The sequence below is a fragment of the Aquarana catesbeiana genome, linkage group LG05, assembly GCF_042186555.1.
Source record: "Aquarana catesbeiana isolate 2022-GZ linkage group LG05, ASM4218655v1, whole genome shotgun sequence".
Lineage (NCBI taxonomy): Eukaryota > Metazoa > Chordata > Amphibia > Anura > Ranidae > Aquarana > Aquarana catesbeiana.
The window spans coordinates 259,694,934-259,715,328 of record NC_133328.1 but is presented as its reverse complement, the minus strand read 5'-3'; the positions used below and the strand labels follow the sequence as shown (position 1 = coordinate 259,715,328).

The window sequence follows — 20,395 nt, the reverse complement described above, 5'->3', positions numbered from 1 at the left end:
ATGCACTTTAGACTTCTCAATGTGCCAAGTGTCAAGCATGGTTTTTAAAGCATCAGATATTGCTGCTGCAGTATGTGATTCAACAAACTCAAGTGCGTTAAGTAGGATGTTTTGCTATTGAAATTTGTCATCTATCCACTGCGCTGTCAGGCTGAGCATGCTCGTTGGACTGACATCTGAACTCCAAATGTCGGTAGTAAAACTGATTGCTATGTCGTCGGTAGTCATGAGCTCCTGAATGTGTTTTCTAACACTGCTAAACAATTCATGTAGACTGGTATCTGCAAAGTAGCGTCTGCTTTGTAGTGAGTAACGCGGGTCAATATGTTGCATGAGCCTACGGAATCCAATGTCCTCCACAACGGAGAATGGCTGGTCGTCTAATGCAATAAATTCCATAATTTTAGCTGTAATGGCATGAACTTTGGGACTGTCACTTGCATATTTTTTAACCTTTTCAAACACTGGCCACAGATGGTGTTAAGCCTGAGCCTGAGGCACTTTTTGAAAGTGGCGCTGTTTTCTTGTAATCAGAATGCTGAACTGGATGACGTGTTTTCAGGTGGTGTATCAAACCTGTTGTTGAAAAATTCTTTGGCACTGTACCCCCTCTTGAAATTTCTGTTGAGCAAAGAATACAGATTGCAAATTTGGGATCTTTATCAGAAACTTTAAAATATTTCCACACTGCAGATATAGTCCACCTTTGCTGGTAACGTAGAATAATATCATAGAATGATTTATAGTGGAAGTGAAATCTGAGGGGGGGGGGTAAAAAAGGACGAAATCAAAAACTAAACCCCAGGAGGCAGCTTTAAAAAATAAAATGAAAACTAACCAATCCTTTTTTTTTTTTTTTTATGGTGCATGCAAGGTAGTTATGTCTGCACTGCAGTACATCCGACTTGTACCAAAAAAATATAATTGAACTGAATAAATTTGATTTGAAATGGAATGGATTGCAAATTGCAATTGCATGCTATTTTATTTAATTTTTTTTTAGCTATTCTATAGTATACTTCATGCGCTTTGTTGTCATTGAATAAAATTTGTCACTTTGTCTCACCATAGTATTATAAGTTATACGACACTGACTTGACAGCAAGCGCATTAATTTTTTAAACATGACAGTACGCAATTAGTTCAATTATATAATTTTTTTTTGCTACAAGTCAGATCAGATGTACTGCAGTGCAGACACAGTCATTTTAAATAGTCAGACTCAGTACTAGTACTATACTAAAATAATCGAGAAATAAAATGACTAGTTTTGTTTCTGTCAGTTTAAGAAGGCAAAAGCAGCAATGCTCACCGGCGAATAGTAATGGTAGCCATCCAGGAGTGACAGTGCCCACTCTTGTACTTGAGTATGCAATGTGCAGCCCTCTATGAAGCCGTCTCTCGCTTCCCAGTACTGCCTCTCGCAAGCACGAGGAGCATCCGCGGGGAAGGTGCCAGCGTCTCAGCAGGGAACGTGCTTACGAGTGCGGCGTTGTGGCGTCTTAACCGCGAGGAACGTGCACGCCGCCCACACAACGATTGACATCACCTGCTGGTTCTGCCTCCTCTACTGTGCATGCGTGATTTTCGGCGCCAGTATCGGCAAGAATTCTCTTTCGGCTTTTTGCCAAAAGGGCCATTTTAGGCCGATATGTTTCGGTGGCCAAAATTTCGGTGCATCCCTACTCTCAATATGCAAATACCCACTGATAATCAGGGACAAAGAGCTATCCTCTCGCTAGATGCCGCTAAGGCGTTTGATAACGTTGAATGGGAATACTTATGGAGAATACTAGAAAAGCTTAACCTAGGAGATAATATAATTTCTTGGATTAAATTATTGTACAAGGCCCCAAAAGCTTGCATTAGGATAGATAACACTTTGTCACCTTCCTTTTGACTTACACAGGGGAACTAGACAAGGCTGCCACTCTCTCCATTACTTTTCGCCCTAGCCATAGAGCCTCTGGCAGCTGCCATAAGGGAGAAACCAGAAATAATAGGATTTAAACGGGGTGAACTGGAAGACAAATTGGCACTCTATGCCAACAATGCACTTCTGTTTCTGGGTGACACTTCTACTTCCCCGGTAAAAATTATGGAATTGATGCACACATTTGGAACCTCCTCCGGGTTCAAAATAAACTGGGACAAATCCACAATACCCTTAGACCCACTGGCGGGGCCCCTACCTCAGATTGCTGAACCGATCAAAATACTGGATAAGTTCAAATATCTAGGTTTAATTATACACCCTAATCTAGACCAATATATTAACCACTTAAGGACCAGCCTCGTTTTGGATTTTAGGTGTTTACATGTTTAAAACAGGTTTTTCTGCTAGAAAATTACTTAGAACCCCCAAACATTATATATGGTTTTTCTTCTAACACCCTAGAGAATACAATGGCGGTCATTGCAATACTTTTTTTTGGAAAAAATTCACTTTTTTGAATAAAAAAAATAAAACAACAGTAAAGTTATCCCAATTTTTTTTAATATTGTGAAATATAATGTTACGCCAAGTAAATTGATACCCAACATGTCATGCTTGAAAATTGCGCCCGCTCGTGGAATGGCGTCAAACTTTTACCCTCAAAAATCTCCATAGGCGACGTTTAAAAAATTCTACAGGTTGCATATTTTGCGCTACAGAGGAGGTCCAGGGCTAGAATTATTGCTCTCGCTCTACCGGTGGCTGTGATACCTCACGTGTGGTTTGACCACCGTTTTCATATGCGGGTGCTACTCGCGTATGCGTTCGCTTCTGCGCGCGAGCTCGTCGGGACGGGGGGTTTTAAAAATTTTTTTTTTTATTATTTATTTTAAAATATTTTATTTATTTTTACACTGTTTAAAAAAAAAAAAAAAATTGTGTCACTTTTATTCCTATTACAAGGAATGTAAACATCCCTTGTAATAGAAAAAAGCATGGCAGGACCTCTTAAATATGAGATCTGGGGTCAAAAAGACCTCAGATCTCATATTTACACTAAAATGCAATAAAAAAAAAAAGTCATTTAGAAAAATTACATCTGAAAAAATATGCCTTTAAGAGGCGTGGACGGAAGTGACATTTTGACGTCGCTTCCGCCCAGCAGTATCTTGGAGACGAGTGAGCGCCATCTTGGCCTCACTCGTCTCCTGACACACAACGGCAGAGGACGCGATTGCCTCCGCCGCTACCGACGGCTCCGGTAAGCGGCGGAGGGCACCGGATCGCGGCGGGAGGGGTGGGGGCCCCTCTCCCGCCACCGATAAAAGTGATCTCGCGGCGAATCCGCCGCAGGGACCACTTATCTGAAAGCCGGCCGCCGCACGAAAACGGGGATACCGGGGTTATGGCAGTTAGCTGCTGCCATAACAACGATATCCCCGTTCAAACTTAGGACGTATATAGTCGTGCGGCGGTCGGGAAGTGGTTAAGCTTAATATTGATCCACTGATTCAACAATTTCAGGAAAAAAACACCAGTTGTATTAGGCTGCCACTCTCCGTAGTCGGTAGATGCAACTTAATAAAGTTGATCTGGAACCCAGAAATATTATATGCACTCCACAATGCCCCTATCTGGATCCCTATCCATGTATTTAAGAGGTTTAACACCATCTATCATACATTGATATTGAGGAAACCGGTTCCAAGAATTAAAATAGAAACCTTACAGGAGGCAAAGGACTCGGGGACTGGCAGTACCAAATCCATTTTTTTACTTTATGGCGGCTCAGCTGCAACATTTAAAGGGCTGGCTTTGCCCTGAGCCCTCATCGTGTGCCCCCAGATATCAGGTGATGGACTTGTGAAGTGCATAGAAGCAGGTGAACTGGGAGCACTGATTCAATACCCCACACTACTGCTCATAGATAAAATATGGAACAAAATCAAACACCTGCAATACACTAGTTACACAAATTGGTCACATATTTGGAACAACCAAAACTAACCAGAACTGAATAAACTACAAAACTTCTCCATTTGGTCAAGGAGTGGAGTAATAAAATATATCCGACAATTTATATTGTGGGGGCATACTCCGAGACTTCCAATCACTTCATGCAGAAGTTAACTTACCAAATACCTCATTCTTCCAGTACCTGCAGCTTAGACACGCTAGAGTGGCACAGGCTACCACCTCCACTTGGGAACTATCCAGACCCACGCTGCTTGCACAACTAATTTTGTCATCATCCCATAAGGGACAAATTTCCTCTATATACAGTTCTCTTCTCTGTCATGTTTCTAAAGCAATGACTTTGAACCATAGAACTGGATGGGGAGTTGACATAGGGTGTATCTCAGATGAGTAATGGAATACCATATTAGACAATGTACTTAAAGTATCATTATCCGCCTCTCAAAAACTTACCCAATTATTCATTATTCATCGCACCTACCGTACACCTGAGAAATTGCACAGAAGAGATGATCCACTATGTCCCCGATGCCTTGTTGATAATGGTACACTTATCCATATGCTATAGAAATGCCCGAAACTGCAAAGGTATTGGGCAGCAGTGATTAACACTATCAATAGCATTTGGAATCTCAAACTCACAACAGACCCTAAACTTTGTCTACTGGGCTGGTTAGATTAAGAACAATACACACCTCACACACATCGCCATTCTTAGAGTACTATTCCTGGCTAGGAAACTTATAGCTAGAAAATGGCTATCTACGACAGCCCCCACACAAACAGAATGGATTACATCCGTTAATGACTCTCTTATCATACAAACAACTTGCATACAAACACCAAGGTAGCCCAAAAAAATTTGAGACTATTTATTTGGAATCCCTGGCTGGACACCCCTGGACTGGCTCCACTACGCCTGGTTCATAATAGAATCGTAGGGGGTAGAACAACATCAGCAATTGTACGACCTTAGAACTTAGCACTGCAAGGAATCTACTGGGGATGGGAGAAAGAGAGACAGCACCGTTTCATCTATACAGTTCATCCGGCAGGGAACTACTGTGAGATTACCAGGTCATGCAGATGTTTATATGATTGTGTGATGTGAATTATTCCTGCGCTACCGTAATGGAGAAAACGTGAAAACACAATGTATGGACAGCTGCATGCACCAAAATTAGGGACAAACAGAACCCAAATCAAAAGAATAAGACAAAAGGAGGGGGTGCTGCGCTAACCAGAGATACTATAAAGAATAATCTGTGTAAGGGATTCCTATAGAAGGTAGTCCAACTGCTTAAGGGAATGCTGCTATCAAAAGTGTCAATCCTATATCATACCGCTATTCCCATATCCATAAGTGCAAAGTAAAGCAAATGTTGCAATAGACAGATCCTGTGCATATAAATAATGAGTATACGCCAATCAAACTTAAATATTCAAACATAAGCTGAAACAATAACAATAAAACAATCTAGTAATAAGCGCATTCAGATGTGCAACCTATATATCAATTAAGGCGTGCAAAAACGCATGAAAAGTGCATGGTGCTAAGTGACCTTATGATACTCTATAAACTCGCACAGTGTACCAACAATAAGTGATCAACTGTATACTATAATAAAATTCCAAATGGCATAACATACACCTGTGTATAAAAGTGAAAAAGCACAATAAATAAATATGACAGTGATAATGTCCACAGTGCAGAAGTGATAATATCCTTTGAAGTGCAGTTAAAAGGGTTCAATGTGCTCAAAACTTTAACAATAAAAGTGAGGTGCCAGAGGAGTAGTAAAAATCTATGTCCTCTTCGTGTAATAACACACTCAAGTAAGCAGTGGCCCCTTACCTAGCGGTGCTAGGTCAACCGCAAAGATCAACTAGCAGGTGGTTGTGGTCTTTACTTGGGGTCCTGGGCTGCGCAGGTTCTGTCCCTGCTTCCACGCCTGGTGGTGCTCGGTAAACCGCAAACTATTGTAGGTGGCTGTGGTCTTTTTAATAATGGTCCTGGACCAGCGCGGGTCTTATCTCCGCCTCCGTGCCTCAAATTAGGGTGTACCAATAATAAAGGACAAGGGGGTACCGCATAATGCAGTAGGTTAAAAGATAGATTTTTATTGCAAACAGATACAGGTACTCACATTGAGAAGTATCAGACCGGTGTTTATCTCCCACGAGCGGCAAGCTTGTTAGCCTCAGTCAATATGAAGTGCCCATTCCGTCCCTACGCGTGACGTCACCAATCACGTGACTTCATCAGGGGATCCCATCAGGAAGGCCTATAATCCATAGATTATTGCGTTGATTACGATTTTCTGCATCTTCAGCACGGATTTCCAGTGTCTTCACCTTGGTCTTTGATGTGGAGATTTCTCTATATGCTACTCGTAATCCATGTCTCCTACGCTAATCATCCTTTCCAGCCTTTTGATATAATGCATCTTGGTACACCCATGTTTCCCTAGTAAACCAGACATAACCACTGTCCTCACATCCTTAGCTCCACAGGCAGACTTGCCTCAAAAGCCTGTGTTTGTTTATTTTTAGTACTTAACAATAGAGCTTGATGGCTTCACAATCAGTCAATCAAGCAAATGCAAACAGGAGTTATACAAATCTCAACCAATGAACAATGACTAGGAGTGTATGGGCGTGTCTGTGCAGGGGCAGTGTGTGTGTGGTTTTCCGCCCCCTGTCCTTGTAAGCCATGCTCTTCAGCTAGACAAATAAAACCACATGGCTAGCCGAAATCATGAACGCTGTCCCCGACCAAAACGCACTCAGACTCCCGTTTACCTTTGGTGTGAATCCTTATTCGGCATTGTTCAGAGAACGCATACCCGGATTATTCTACCGCTCCTGTCGATGGGAGATTATCTGCAGGGACACGCCACAGCCCCTCCATGTGCTGCTCAGACATGAGCGTACATCCCCCCCCCCCCCCATAACTGATAATGTCTTTGTAGAGTGAACACATCCCCCCAGACTATTGTCTGCATTCCACAGGGGCCCTTCACTGGCGGACATATCCCCACTCTGCAAACACTTCTCTGCAACCCCAGGTAGCTTTTCACTACCAAACATCCGTTTCTCAAGTGTGTAAGGCGGCTACCTGGTCGTCAGTACACACTTTCACCAAGTTTTACAAGGTGGATGTTGGCATCTTCGAATGCATGTTTCGGCCGCAAAGTTTTGCAGGCGGCCGTCTGAGGTTTTGGCTCCTCTTACGGGGGGGGGGGATGGGTTTTGGGTGGAGTTTATTTTTTGGTCATTTTTTTCCTGTGTTCCCACCCCTTGTTGTGGCACTGCTTTGGGACGTCCTAAGGTCAAGACTAGAAGTGCTGTGTCCGTCAATGAACGAAGGAGAAAATGGGATTTTTTTTTTCTACTCACTGTAAAATCCCTTTCTCTGAGTTCATTAACAGACACTGCACCCACCCCTCCTGTTTGTGTTTTGTACTGCTTTTATAACGAACTAAGCTGCCTGTAGCAGAGTGGGGGGGTTACTGGCAGTGAGGTGCGGTGCTTGTGGTTTTTTTTTTTTGGGGGTTTTTTTTTAACTTCTGCCTAGTCCTGAAGGTAGTGATATAACCCTAAGGTCAAGATTGGAAGTGCTGTGTCCTTCAATGAACTCAGCGAAAGGGATTTTACGGTTAGTAGAAAAAAATCTCTATTGCAGTGGGGAAAAAAAAGATTTTGCAACATAGTCTAAGTAGGCACAGAGCGAGACATTAGAAACTTGTGGAGTACTATTCTTGGTAGCAAATTCCATTTTTTTTTTTTTGTATTTTTTTTCCCCCTTGTAAAATAAAAAGGGGAAAAAGATTAGGGATGGCACCACTGTCTAGGTATAGTAGGTGTAAAATACTATAAATTAATGGAAATTAGGTAATGCACTCACATTTTAAATCATACCGCATGTAAGTGTGTGTATATGTATGTATATGTATGTGTGTGTATGTATGTATGTATGTTTACATACCCTGGCAGAATTAGATTTCTTGGCCATTTTTCAGAGAACACGAATGATAACAAGCTTTTTTTTTTTCTTTCACTCAGTGTTTGGCTGAAGCCATTTATCAATCAACACAGTTAACTCTTTTTAAACCATAATGGTAACAAACTACCCAAATGACCCTGATCAAAAGTTTATATACCCCAGTTCTTAATGCTGTGTATTGCCCCCCTATAACATCAATGACAGCTTGAAGTCTTTTGTGGTATATGTGGATGAGGTTCTTTATATTCTCAGATGGTAAGGCTGCCCATTCCTCTTGGCAAAATGTGTCCAGTTCCTGTAAATTCTTGGGCTGTCTTGCATTAACTGCACATTTGTGATCTCCCCAGAGTGGCTCACTCCAGAACCTTCACTTTATTCTGCTGTAGCCATTGACAGGTCGACTTGGCCTTGTGTTTTGGATCATTGACATGTTGGAATGTCCAAGTACGTCCCATGCGCAGCTTCCTGGCTGATGAATGCAAATGTTCCTCCAGTATTTTTTGATAATATGCTGCATCCATCTTTCCAACAATTTCGACCAAATTTCCTGTGCTTTTGGTAGCTCACACATCCCCAGAACATCAGCGATCCACCTCCGTACAGTTCATCCTAGGCCTTGACTCCTCTCCAAATGTAGCGTTTATGGTTGTGGCCAAAAAGCTTAATTTCTGTCTCATCACTCCAAATGACTTTGTGCCAGGAGGTTTGAGGCTCGTCTTTTTGTAAGCGGGATACTTTGTGGCATTTCCCTAGTAATGGCTTTCTTCTGACGACTCGACCATGCAACCCATCTTTCTTCAAGTGCCTCCTTATTGTGCATCTTGAAACAGCCACACCACATGTTTTCAGAGTCCTGTATTTCACCTGGAACACTCCATTTGGGCAATTTATGTGGAATCCTTTTTTGTATCCATGTCCCTCTATTGTCTGTTTTGGATACAATTTTTTGTTTTTGCACCAAGCTTTCCTAATACTTCCCTATTTGTAGGGTTGTATTGTGTTTTTTTTTTTTTTTTTTTTTTTATTCTGTGATTATTTTTTTTTCATTGTTGGCAGTAAATTTCAAATTGCTCTTGACAAATGTGTTTATGGCTCTGTTTCTTTATTTACAGATCATTGAAGAAGCTAAGCGCTCCCTCCATGATGCTTTGTGTGTCATCCGTAATTTAGTAAGAGACAATCGCATTGTTTATGGTGGTGGGGCAGCAGAGATATCCTGTGCATTAGCAGTGAGCCAAGCTGCTAATAAGGTACGACTCTGGTTTGTTTTTAGAATAATTTTTTGCTTTACAAAATTGAAGATTTAATACATGACAAAGTACTATGATTTGGCTAAAGAGAGCCAACGGTCATAATTGCCTTTCCAGTTGACCCCATCTGATCAATATTTTAAACCAGGGGTCTCCAAAGTACGACACACATCTGGCCCGCTAGGACATTATGTTTGGCCTGCAGCTATAGTCATCGGACCCACTGCAGGGACGGACTCTGCCTCTGCTTGAGTTGCGGGGCTTGCTCTGCATTCTGACAGGCGTTGAGGGGGGTGTGCAGCCCGAGTAAGCCAACAAAGTCTTAATTATTTCAGTGCAGACCTTCTGCATCTCCCAGCTCCCACCCTGCAGTTAAATCCAGTGTCCTTTTACACAGGCACACTATCTGAAATTACAGTGAAAAAGTGGAGCGGGACCCAGGAAGTACAGTAGGTCTGCTCTAATGCCAGCCCTTTAGGGAAGCAGCAGAGCAGAAATTAACACTGATCTATGGGGGAAATAGAAGGCGGTGATGGGGGAGGGGGTCTCTGGTGGGGACAAATTGTGTTAGGGGTGGGGCTTTGATGGGGACACAGCTTTTTGGGGTGCTGATAGGGGACACAAGTGTGCAGGGGGGCTCTGGGGACACAAATTTGGGGGGGGGGGGACGACTGGCGGGGGCTCTGATGGGGACATGGGCAGGATGGGTTTTAATGGGGGGGGGGGGGGGGGGGCGGCTCTGAGGGAACATGTGGCATGACATGAAGCATGTGGCAGGAGTTCTGATGGGGACACAAATGTGCAGAGGGTGGCTGTGATGGGAACACAAATGTGCAAGGGGAGTATTAATGGGTACTAACTTGCTGTGAAGCGCCGCTAGTGTTAGGCTACTTTCACATGTAGGGGGGCGTTGGCAGTAAAGCGCCGCTAGTTTTAGCGACGTTTCACTGTCGCTTTTCGGCTGCTAGCGGGGCGCTTTTAACCCCGCTAGCCCCCGAAGAAGGTGTTAATACCACCCCTGTGGCACCTCTGCGCTTTGCAGGCGCTTCGGCAGCGCTGCCCATTCATTTCAATGGGCAGGGGCGGTGGAGGAGTGGTGTATACCGTCGCTGTATGCACCGCTCCTCCACCGCCCCAAAGATGCTGCTTGCAGGACTTTTTCTAGCGTGCTGCAAGCGTGCACCGCCCAAGTGAGAAAGCACCCATGCTTTCACACAGGAGCGGCAGAGGCCCTTTCCAGATGCTATTTTTAGCGCTAAAATGCCTGTAAAGCATCTAAGTGTGAAATTATTATAGCAGCGCTTTTGGCCGCTAGCAGGGCACTTTTAACCCCAGCTAGCAGCCGAGGAAAAGGTTAATAGCGACCGTGTTGCAGCGCTGCCCATTTATCTCAATAGGCTGGGCGGTGTATACACCGCATACACATACATACGCTGCGCTTGCAGGACGAGAAAAAAAGTCCTGCAAGCCGTATCTTTTGGGCGGTACAGGAGCAGTGTATACAACGCTCCCGCACCCACCGCCCTGCCCATTGACATGAATTGGCAGCGCTATTAAGTATTAACCCTTCCTTCGGCTGCTAGCAGGGCTTAGAAGCCTCGCTAGTGGCCGAAAAGCATTGACCCCTTTCACCCTGGGGTGTTTTTGAGGTGCTTTTGGGCTAAAAAGGCGCATGTAAAGTGTGCTTTCACACTGGAGTGGTGCGCTTGCAGGACGTTGGAAAAAGTCCTGCAAGCAGCATCTTTCAGGCGGTGCAGGAGTGACGAACACACTGCTCCTCCACCGCCCCTGCCATTGAAATTAATAGGCACCGCTGTCAAAGCGCTTCACGGGCAATATTATCCCTTTGCCCGCTGGCGGGGGTTAAAAGTGCCCGCTAGCTGCCGAAAAGCGCCGTGGTAAACGCGCCCCAGTGTGAAAGGGGTTTTAGCGGCGCTTTTCAGCCACTAGCGGGCCTGAAAACCATTCAGAAGTGCTGCAACATGGGTGCTTTTAACCCCTACCGCCCGAATGGCGCCAAAGCACGGCTATAACATCGGTAAAGTGCCGCTAAAACTAGCGGTGCTTTACCACTAATGCTTAGGTGGCTGCAGTGGGAAAGCAGCCTTCGGTTACTTTCACACTGAGGCGGGGGTCCGTTGGCGGTAAAGCACCGCTAGTTTTAGCAATGCTTTTTGGCCGCTAGCTGGGCACTTTTAACCCTGCTAGCGGACGAAGAAAGGGTTTAAAGCGCCCGTTTTGTGGAACTTCTGAAGCACTGCCTATTCATTTCAATGGGCAGGGGCGGTGTAGGAGCGCTCACAGACCGCCCCAAAGATGCCGCTTGTGAGACTTCTTTTTCCACCCCCCACCCCCACCCCCCCGTCCTGCAAGCGCACCGCCCCAGTGTGAAAGCACTCGGGCTTTCACACTGGGGTGGCTTGAGAGGCTCTTTACAGGTGATATTTTTAGCGCTAAAATGCCTGAAAAGCTACCCAGTGTGAAAGGGGTCTAAAGCGGCCCTCATGCCTCCCCAGCATGAAAGCACTCGGGCCTCATGTGAAAGCACTCATAACTATGCGAGGCGCTTTAGACCCCTTTCACACTGGGGAGCTTTTCAGGCGTTTTAGTGCTTAAAACAGCCCCTGTAAAGCGCCTTTCAAGCCACCCCAGTGTGAAAGCCTGAGCGCCACTGGGGCGATGCACTTGTAGGACGGGAAGAAAAGTCCTGCACGCATCTTTGGGGCGATGCGGGAGCAGTGTATACAGGACTCCTACACCGCCCCTGCCCATTGAAATGAATATAATATATAAACCCAATGGGCAAGTATAGAAGAGCGGTGTCTGTCAATGAACTTGGAAAGAGATTTTATGGTAGCAAAAAAATCACATTATTTTTCAGTCCCATAATAAAGAAAAGAATATATGAAACAATTATATATTGCCTTTACCTTGAATCTGATCATTTTTTTTCTCGCATACTTTTAATTCTCACTAACCAGGTATTCATAATCCCCCCCCCCCCCCCCCCCCCCCGTTAAGTGTCCACACTTGGAACAATATGCAATGCCTTTGCTAATGCATTTACTTTACTGTAGTAATAGACCTATATTCTGTGTAATGAAGGTATTAATAATTTCCCCCACTCCCTCCTGTTTAGTGTCCATCCTTGGAACAGTATGCAATGCGTGCTTTTGCTGATGCTCTTGAAACCATTCCAATGTCACTTGCTGAGAACAGTGGTTTGAGTCCTATACAAACCATGACTGAAATACGAGCTAAACAGTTAAAAGAAAAAAAATCTTCACTTGGGATTGATTGTCTGCATAAGGGCACTAATGGTAAGTTGTTTCCTCTTATTACTAACTTTCATTTTCATTTCCAGTTGTATTTCTTAATCGCTGTGTATTATGATTTAACCACTTACCGACCGGCTCCTGTACATATACGTCGGCACTTTGAAGAGGGATATCTCGGTAACGGCGGCAGCTGCTGCCACAACCGAGGTATCCATCTTTACAGGAGCCGGTCGTGTTTCCGATAATGGTGGTCTCTGCGGCAGATTCACCGTGAGATCACCGTTATCGGCGGCGGGAGAGGTGCCACCCGCCGCTCTCCCGCGCCCTCCGCCGCTTACCGGAGCCGTTGGTAGCGGCGGAGGCGATCGGGACCTGTCAGTTCTTCGGTATGGAGACGAGTGAGGCTAAGATGGCCCCACCCGTCTCTATACTATAGGATGGCGGAAGCGATGTCATTACGTCAGCTCCGCCCATATGTCTTTAAAGGCATTTTTTTTTTTTTTTTGTCATTTTAAATGACTTTTTTTTTTTTTTTGCATGTTAGTGTAAATATGAGATCTGAGGGATCTTAAATGTCCATAGCTGTGTAAATTCCAGTGTGTATATATACCATAGTTTGTAGACTCTCTAACTCGCTTTTTACCAGACATAGCAGAATACATTTTGGCATAAATTTTTATGCAGAAATTTGATATTTTGATTTTTTTAGCAACAGAAACCAAATGACCCTGATGAAAAGTGGCACCGATGGGCGGCCCTGGTGGGCACAGATGGGCGGCACTGCTGGCAATTGTGGGCACTGATTGTTTATCAGTTATGATCAGTGCCCTAATTGCATACCTAGCTGTCCAGCCGTGTGACGGTGGGTGGGCGGCAAGTGGTTAAACAACTTATGGGACATATTCATAGAAGTTAAAAGTGGCTATTGTACTGGATTCCATTGGTTGTGTTTTTTTTTGGGGGGGGGGGGGTTCTTCTGGAGATTGAACATGGTTGCAATTATTTACAAGTTAGTTTTAAACAAGAATACTTTTTTGCAAATAAAAGGTTAAGGCTCGGTTCACACATGGGCGGCACGACTTGCAGGTCGCCTCAGCGAGGCGACCTGCAAACGACTGCCGGGGCGACTTGCGAGACGACTTCTGCATAGAAGTCTATGCAAGTCGCCCCAAGTCGCCCCCAAAGTAATACAGGAACCTTTTTCTAAGTCGGAGCGACTTGCGTCGCTCCGATTAGAACGGTTCCATAGCACAGAACGGGAGGCGACTTGTCAGGCGACTAGGTCGCCTGACAAGTCGCCCCAGTGTGAACCGAGCCTTAGCGGTCTTGAACCTACAGCCATACATACTGGAAACCAAAACAATCATTGCACCAATAATATAATGCTGTTTACTTTGAATATACAACGATGGCTTTAATATGGGGTTTTAAAGCCAGCCTTTGCACATTCAAGAGCCTGTGAGCATACCCCCAAAACTATGCCTAATAATGTGTTTACTTCCAAAAAAATACTTAAGAGTAATGTAATATTTGTTTAGAGTGCATTCCTTTTTTGTTTTATTTTAAAAGCAGTTTTGTCTTAGCTCCACTTTGGTAAGATACAAATTGTCAGTATTTTATTTCGAATTTGGCACAGGCGGCGTGCCAAAATGTAGAAGTGACACAAATTAGAACTACCTGAACTTGGCACTCGTTGCTGTCAGAACCAAAACTTGCAGAGGTTTCCCAAATTAGGTGCATAATAAGTAATCTTAAAATAAAAGCTTGATGTAATAGTGACTAGACTCTTCTAGCAGGAAAGAGTCTCTTGTTTTGAGACTGTGACACAGCCTTCTGAGCTGTAGTTCAGCATGTCTTACTATCTCTGCATCAGGCCGCACACCTTATAGTGAGAGTTTCTGTGCAAATCTTGCTTTTTTGATATTAAAAATTTCTATGGTGACAATACTTTTTAGTATGTACATGTATGCATATGTTTAAAGTTCTATAAATGTATATTTCTGTGTTATTTAGATATGAAGCAGCAGCATGTCATAGAAACACTAATTGGAAAAAAACAGCAGATTTCGTTGGCTACGCAAGTTGTGAAAATGATTTTGAAGATTGATGACATAAGACGTCCTGGTGAAACAGAGGAGTGAAAAGCTGCCGAAGTAGCTTTTTGTGTAGAAGTCCAGTCCACTTAGCGGAGTCATTGTGTGATACAGATTTGATTTCTTATACTGTGTGTCTTCCCCCTATTAAGAAATAAAATGACTTAATTTGTCAACTTAATAGCAGTGCTTTGGGGCATTGTGTACTTTTAGCATCAATGTGCTTTGTGTTTTTGCTACCACCAGCAATTACTGTTTAAAATGTTCATTTCAGATTACGCTTTCAATTTCATAAACACTACTGGCATCAACTAGCGGAACTCCCATCCTACACCTGCTCTGAAAGCTCTATTATGCACCTGTCTGAATAGTGATGGTGCCTGCTCTCTGGTACCTATGCTGCTTTAGGTACGTTTTTTGTTTTGTTTTTTTGACCCAACATTTTTTCACGACAATGTACATACTTATTGGTTTGGCTCGAAAGCTATTGCTTCGGATGCTGCATTTGCCTAAATGCAGTAATACATGCAAATGTACACTGTAAACTTCTGTAGCAGATCTCATTATTTTACCTCGCAGGCAAAACGTGCACTTTAGCCTTTATAGATCTGGTCACCAATTTATTAAAATGCGTTAATTTAAATTTATAAGTTTTATCACTTCCCTAGCTAGCATGACCACCTATCTTATTGCACATAATAGGCCATGATAATACCCTGCTAGCTCTGCATCTCTAAATCTGCTCACCTCGCTTCATAAAATTTATGTAGCTGTGGGACTCTTCCATAGGGAGTATGGAAGTAACTTCCATAGGCGTTCTATAGGGGTTGATTTACTAAAAATGGAGAGTGCAAAATCTGGTGCAGCTGTGCATGGTAGCCAATCGGCTTCTAAGTTCAGCTTGTTCAATTTTGCTTTGACAAAATAACCTGGAAGCTGATTCCTTTGCAGAGCTGCAACAAATTTTGCGCTCTCCAGTGTTAGTAAATAAGCTCCATAGAGTTTTACATGAGTGACAGCTCAAGTAACCTGCTGGGACGACTGACCTCAAATGATAGCACCTAGCATTTCTCTTTTTTGTTCATTGACAGACACAGCACTTCCATTCTTGACCTTAGGGTTATATCGCCACCTTCAGGAGTAGGACTAGGCAGAAATTTTAAAAACAAGCACCGCACCGCCTAGGGGCGGTCCTCACTGGCAGTAACCCACCACTCTGCTACAGGCAGCTCAGTTTTCTTCTGCCTAGTCTAGGAAAAGGAAGGACCTAGCTCCCTGCTTGGGACCTGTGGTTCTTTGGCTTTTGTTTTATTTTCTTTTTTGGTGATGCATCTGCTGGGCTGGGTGACAGGCTGGATATTATAGATCCTGGTAGTCTCCCCAGCCTGGCCACCGAGCACGTGCAGACCTGAGCTCTGGACCGAGGCATCCAGCGAGATAAACGTCTCGCAGGGACACATGACCAGGCACCTGACATCTGGGTCAGTGTAGCCATGGCCGACAGCCACTCCGTCTAGGCGGGAGGTGGATCTGTCTGTGGAGTGTGACCCGCAATCCCTGCAGGAGGGGTAAGTATGTGCTCCACCGGTCTGGGCACGGTGGAGCAGCTGGGTACTCCCTGGGGTGGACAGTTTGATTGTTTTTATTCTCTTCCCCCCCCCCAGTGGTGCTGCTGATTGCTGGGCTCAGGCATGTTGTGTTGGCATTTACCTGGCCTGGTGGGGTCCTCTCCGGGTGGTCTCTGGGCGTTCTAGGTACGAGGGGACAGCTGGTGTTTTTCCTCTACGTGTATAGCCTCCATTGATTGGGGGACGGGTGCCGCGGCCATTTTCTCATAGCCGCGGTGGCCATTTTCCTGTAACCGCGGCAGCCATTTTCCCGTAGTCTCCAGGCTTTCCTGGCACTTGTGCTCGAGCTGAGGACAGTGAGGAGGAATCCTCTGTGTCCGTTGCGGTGCATGAGGAAGCGCTGGTGGGTACACTCAATGCAGCGGTGCATGATACTTTGAAAATTGAGGATAGGGCAGAGGTGTCAGTCCCCTTTGGGTCTTACAAGCCGGTCCTCACCGCTAAGGTGTTTCCTTACCTGTCTTATTTTGATAAGTTTATTTTGCAAGGATTGGGAATGCCCGCATCGCTCCTTTTCAGTTCCGAGGTGGTTTTCGGTGTGTTACCCTTTTGAGGAGAGTTTGTTGAAGAAATGGGCATCCCCTCTGGTCGTTGATCCTCCAGTGTCCAGGTTCACTAAGGCGACCATGTTTCCGGTGAAGGGGTCCCCTTCCTTCTTTCAAGGATCCTGCCGACAGGCCGAGGCAGTTGCTCGGTCTATGTTTACGATGGCGGGTTCGGCTCTTTGTCCAGTGGTAGCCACGGCTCTGGTGTCGCAGACACTTACTGAATGGGCTAAGTTATTACACCACGAGTTGGGTAATGAGCAAGCTTCCCCAATCTGTGTGGAACTGGCAGAACAGTTAGTGCAAGGACTTAAGTATGTCTGTGATGCAGCCCTAGATACGGCCCCATTACTTTCAAAGGTCTCTGTCAGCTGTAGTTCTGCGCCGGCTACTTTGGCTCAAGTGTTGGTCAGCGGACCAGACATCTAAGGAAGCTTTGGCGGAATTGCCTTTCCAGGGTGGGAGGCTATTTGGTGCCTCTCTGGACAACATTATTAAGGACATCACTGGGGGGGAAAAAGTACTTTTCTCCCACAGTTCAGAAAGGGCAAGGAGCCCTGTCGTAGGCAGGGCCCCTCTTTTTCCGCTCACAAGCTGCTTTTTCGTCCGCCCGGTTCTGCGGGCAAGCGTTCCCAGCCCAACAAGGCTCCTGTGGATGGGCAAAAGCATCCTTTGCATCGCCTTGCGGGTGGGGGGTTGCCTTCGGGGGTTTGCAGACCGGTGGACTAATCTTTCCGACCAGTGGGTCTGCGAACTAATTTTGTCTGGTTACGAGAGAGTTTCTTTCTTGTCCGACAGTTTTTTCCTTCCAATCTTCATCTTCTCCCATTTCGTCGGCACGCTTTGTTTGGGGCGGTACAAGACTTGCTAACGGGGGGGGGGGGTAATAGTTCCTGTACCAGCTTTGGAAAGGTTTCGGAGTTTTTACTCCAATCTGTTCGCAGTTCCGAAGAAGGAAGGGGTTTGTCCAATCCTGGATCTCAAGGCCCTCAATTGTTTTGTGAGGGTGCGGAGGTTCGGGATGAGTCTGTTTGTTCCGTGGTGGCTGTGCTTCATCAGGGGGGTTTCCTGGCCTCTCTGGACATCAAGGACGTGTACTTGCATGTCCCTATCTGCATCAGCCACCAGCAGTTCCTGCGGTTTGCGGTCGGGGACGTGCACTATCAATTTATGGCACTTCCCTTTGGCCTGGCGTCGGTGCCAAGGGTCTTCACCAAGGTGAACACGAGTGCCCACCTTACAAGAGTTTGGCTGGGTCTTGAATTTCCTGAAGTCTGTGAAGTGATGATTTTTCTATTGGTTTTATTTAATGGCTAATATAGAAATGCAGACCTAGGAAATCTGCCTGTTTGGTTTTAAAATAATAATAATAGCACTTTAGAAAGTTTCATGTAAGCATATTAATTGCAATTGCACCATAGATTGTTTCAGTATGCACCGCAATTTTATTTAGTGCTTTAATTTTTATCCTAACGGATATTATATATATCGACTTTCTACACCAGGAATCACACACTTTGATTTTAGTTTTAATGCAAAACCACAGTGTACAAGTAATTTTTGGTTTGGTTTATTTGACATTACACAATTGATACACATTGTTAATACTTATTAATACATGGTGTAATATCTTCTTAGTCTCCAGGATTTTTCGAAAGGAAGCACCCTATGTATTTTTACACCACTATGTGTTAGCAGTAGAACAGCGCCATATCTACTTTGTTTTCTTATCCCGACCCAATGCCTGGAGTACTTGGGGTTGATTTTGGACTCTGCAAGGGCGAAGGTTTTTCTTCCGTCGATCAAACTGCAGACCCTTCACTCCGCGGTGTGATTGCTGCTGTCCCGCAAGTTGTCGTTGCTGCGATTTTGCATGCGAGTTCTGGGCCTCACGGTATCCACCTTTTTGAGGCGGTTCCGTACGCTCAATTTCACACTCGTGTCTTGCAGAGGGAGCTCTTATCCAAATGGGACAAATGCCCAACATCTCTGCATTGTCAGATCCGTGTGGGCCATCTAGCCAGGGCTTCGCTTCTTCCTTCTCTATTGGACAGTGATCACCACAGATGGCCTTCGTTCGTCCCAGGGCTGCTGGACGCTGGAGGAGTCCCGCCTATCGATCAACGTTCTGGAGTTGTGTGTGATCAGGTTATGCCTCTCCACTTGGTCGCAGCTGCTGCATGGTTGTAAGGTCAGGATCCAGTCGAACAATGCCATGGCAGTGGCTTACGTTAATCACCAGGGGGGCACAAGGAGCTCAGCAGCAGTGCTGGAGGTCTCTCATTCTGCAGTGGGCAGAGCTTCACGTGCCGGCTCTTTCAGCCATTTACATTCCGGGCGTAGAAAACTGGCAAGCGAAATCCGTCAGTTGCTGGATCAGGGGGAGTGGTCACTGCATCCGGAAGTGTTTCCTCTTATTTGCCTGCGGTGGGGCATGCCGGACGTGGATCTTCTGGCCTCTCGTCTCAATCGGAAGGTGCTGAGATTTGTGGCCAGAACAAGGGATCCCTTGGCGGACGTGTCAGACGCACTAGTGGCTCCATGGGGGGCACTATCAACTAATTTATGCCTTCCCTCCTCTCAAACTCCTTCCTTGTCTGCTGCGCAGGGTAGAGGCTAAGGGAATTCCGGTAATTCAAATCACTCTGGACCGGCCTCGGCGTCCTTGGTACGCCAACGTAGTACAGATGGTGGCGGACGTTCCCTGGCAGCTGCCGGTGTGGGAGGACCTGTCCCATGGTCCAATATTCCACCCTGCTTTACCGTCTCTGGCTTTAACAGCATGGCTATTGAAAGCCAGGTACTGAGAGACCGGAGGTTGCCGGCTTCTGTGATCCCCACTATGTTGGAGGTGCGCAAGTCCACTTCTCGGAAGATTTATCATCACACCTGAAAGGCTTACATCTTTGTGTGAGGCTGTGGGGTGGCAGCCGTGTTCCTATTCGGTATCTAAGATCCTTGTGTTCCTGCAGTGTGGTGTTGATCAGAAGCTTGCTTTGAGCACTATCAAGGGGCAAATATCTGCTCTGGCTATCTTTTTTTTTTTTTTTTTTTTTCCAGCAGCGATTGGCTGCTCACTCATTGGTGCAGAAGTTTATTAAGGGGGTTTGTCATGTGGCTCCCCCAGTACGTCTGCCGCTGCCTCCATGGGATCTGAACCTGGTGCTCTCAGTACTCCAGAAGCCACCGTTCGAGAACATTAGGGAGACTACGTCCGCTCGGTGGGTTTCTGAGCTGGCGGCCTTGTCATGCAAGTTTTCCTATTTGGTTCTCCACAAGGATAAGGCGGTGCTGCGTCCGCATACCTCGTTTCTTCCTAAGGTGGTATCTGCCTTTCAGCTAAATTAGGACATTGTGCTTCCTTCCTTGTGTCCTTGACAGTCTCACCCCAAGGAGATCGCCTTGCACTCTTTGGATGTGGTTTGGGCTCTCCATGTGTATCTGTCAGCTACGGCTCCTTTTTTGAAGGTCGGATTCGCTGTTTGTCACTGTGGTTAGTCTGAGGAAGGGCCTGGCGGCTTCTTTTGGCTGCTATTTCTCGTTGGATCAGACAGATTGTTGTCCAGGCTTATGCCATCAGGGGCAGGTGCCCCCCTTTCCCATCTTGGTGCATTCTACCAGGGAGGTTAGTGCTTCCTGGGCCTTCCGGCATCAAGCGTCCATTTTTCAAATGTGTAAGGCG

General features: G+C 45.4%; 1 protein-coding gene across 1 annotated transcript in view; it reads left to right on the top strand.

Moving 5' to 3' along the window:
• The window catches only part of CCT5 (chaperonin containing TCP1 subunit 5), a gene marked incomplete in the record, with an annotated part of 162,464 nt that extends 147,743 nt beyond the window's left edge, over positions 1-14,721 (top strand). Inside the window, 3 exon segments of the mRNA XM_073630730.1 lie at positions 9,032-9,169; positions 12,309-12,489; positions 14,461-14,721. Of these exon segments, the coding sequence (XP_073486831.1) occupies positions 9,032-9,169; positions 12,309-12,489; positions 14,461-14,588 (447 nt within the window).
• Between the last annotated feature and the right edge of the window lie 5,674 nt (positions 14,722-20,395).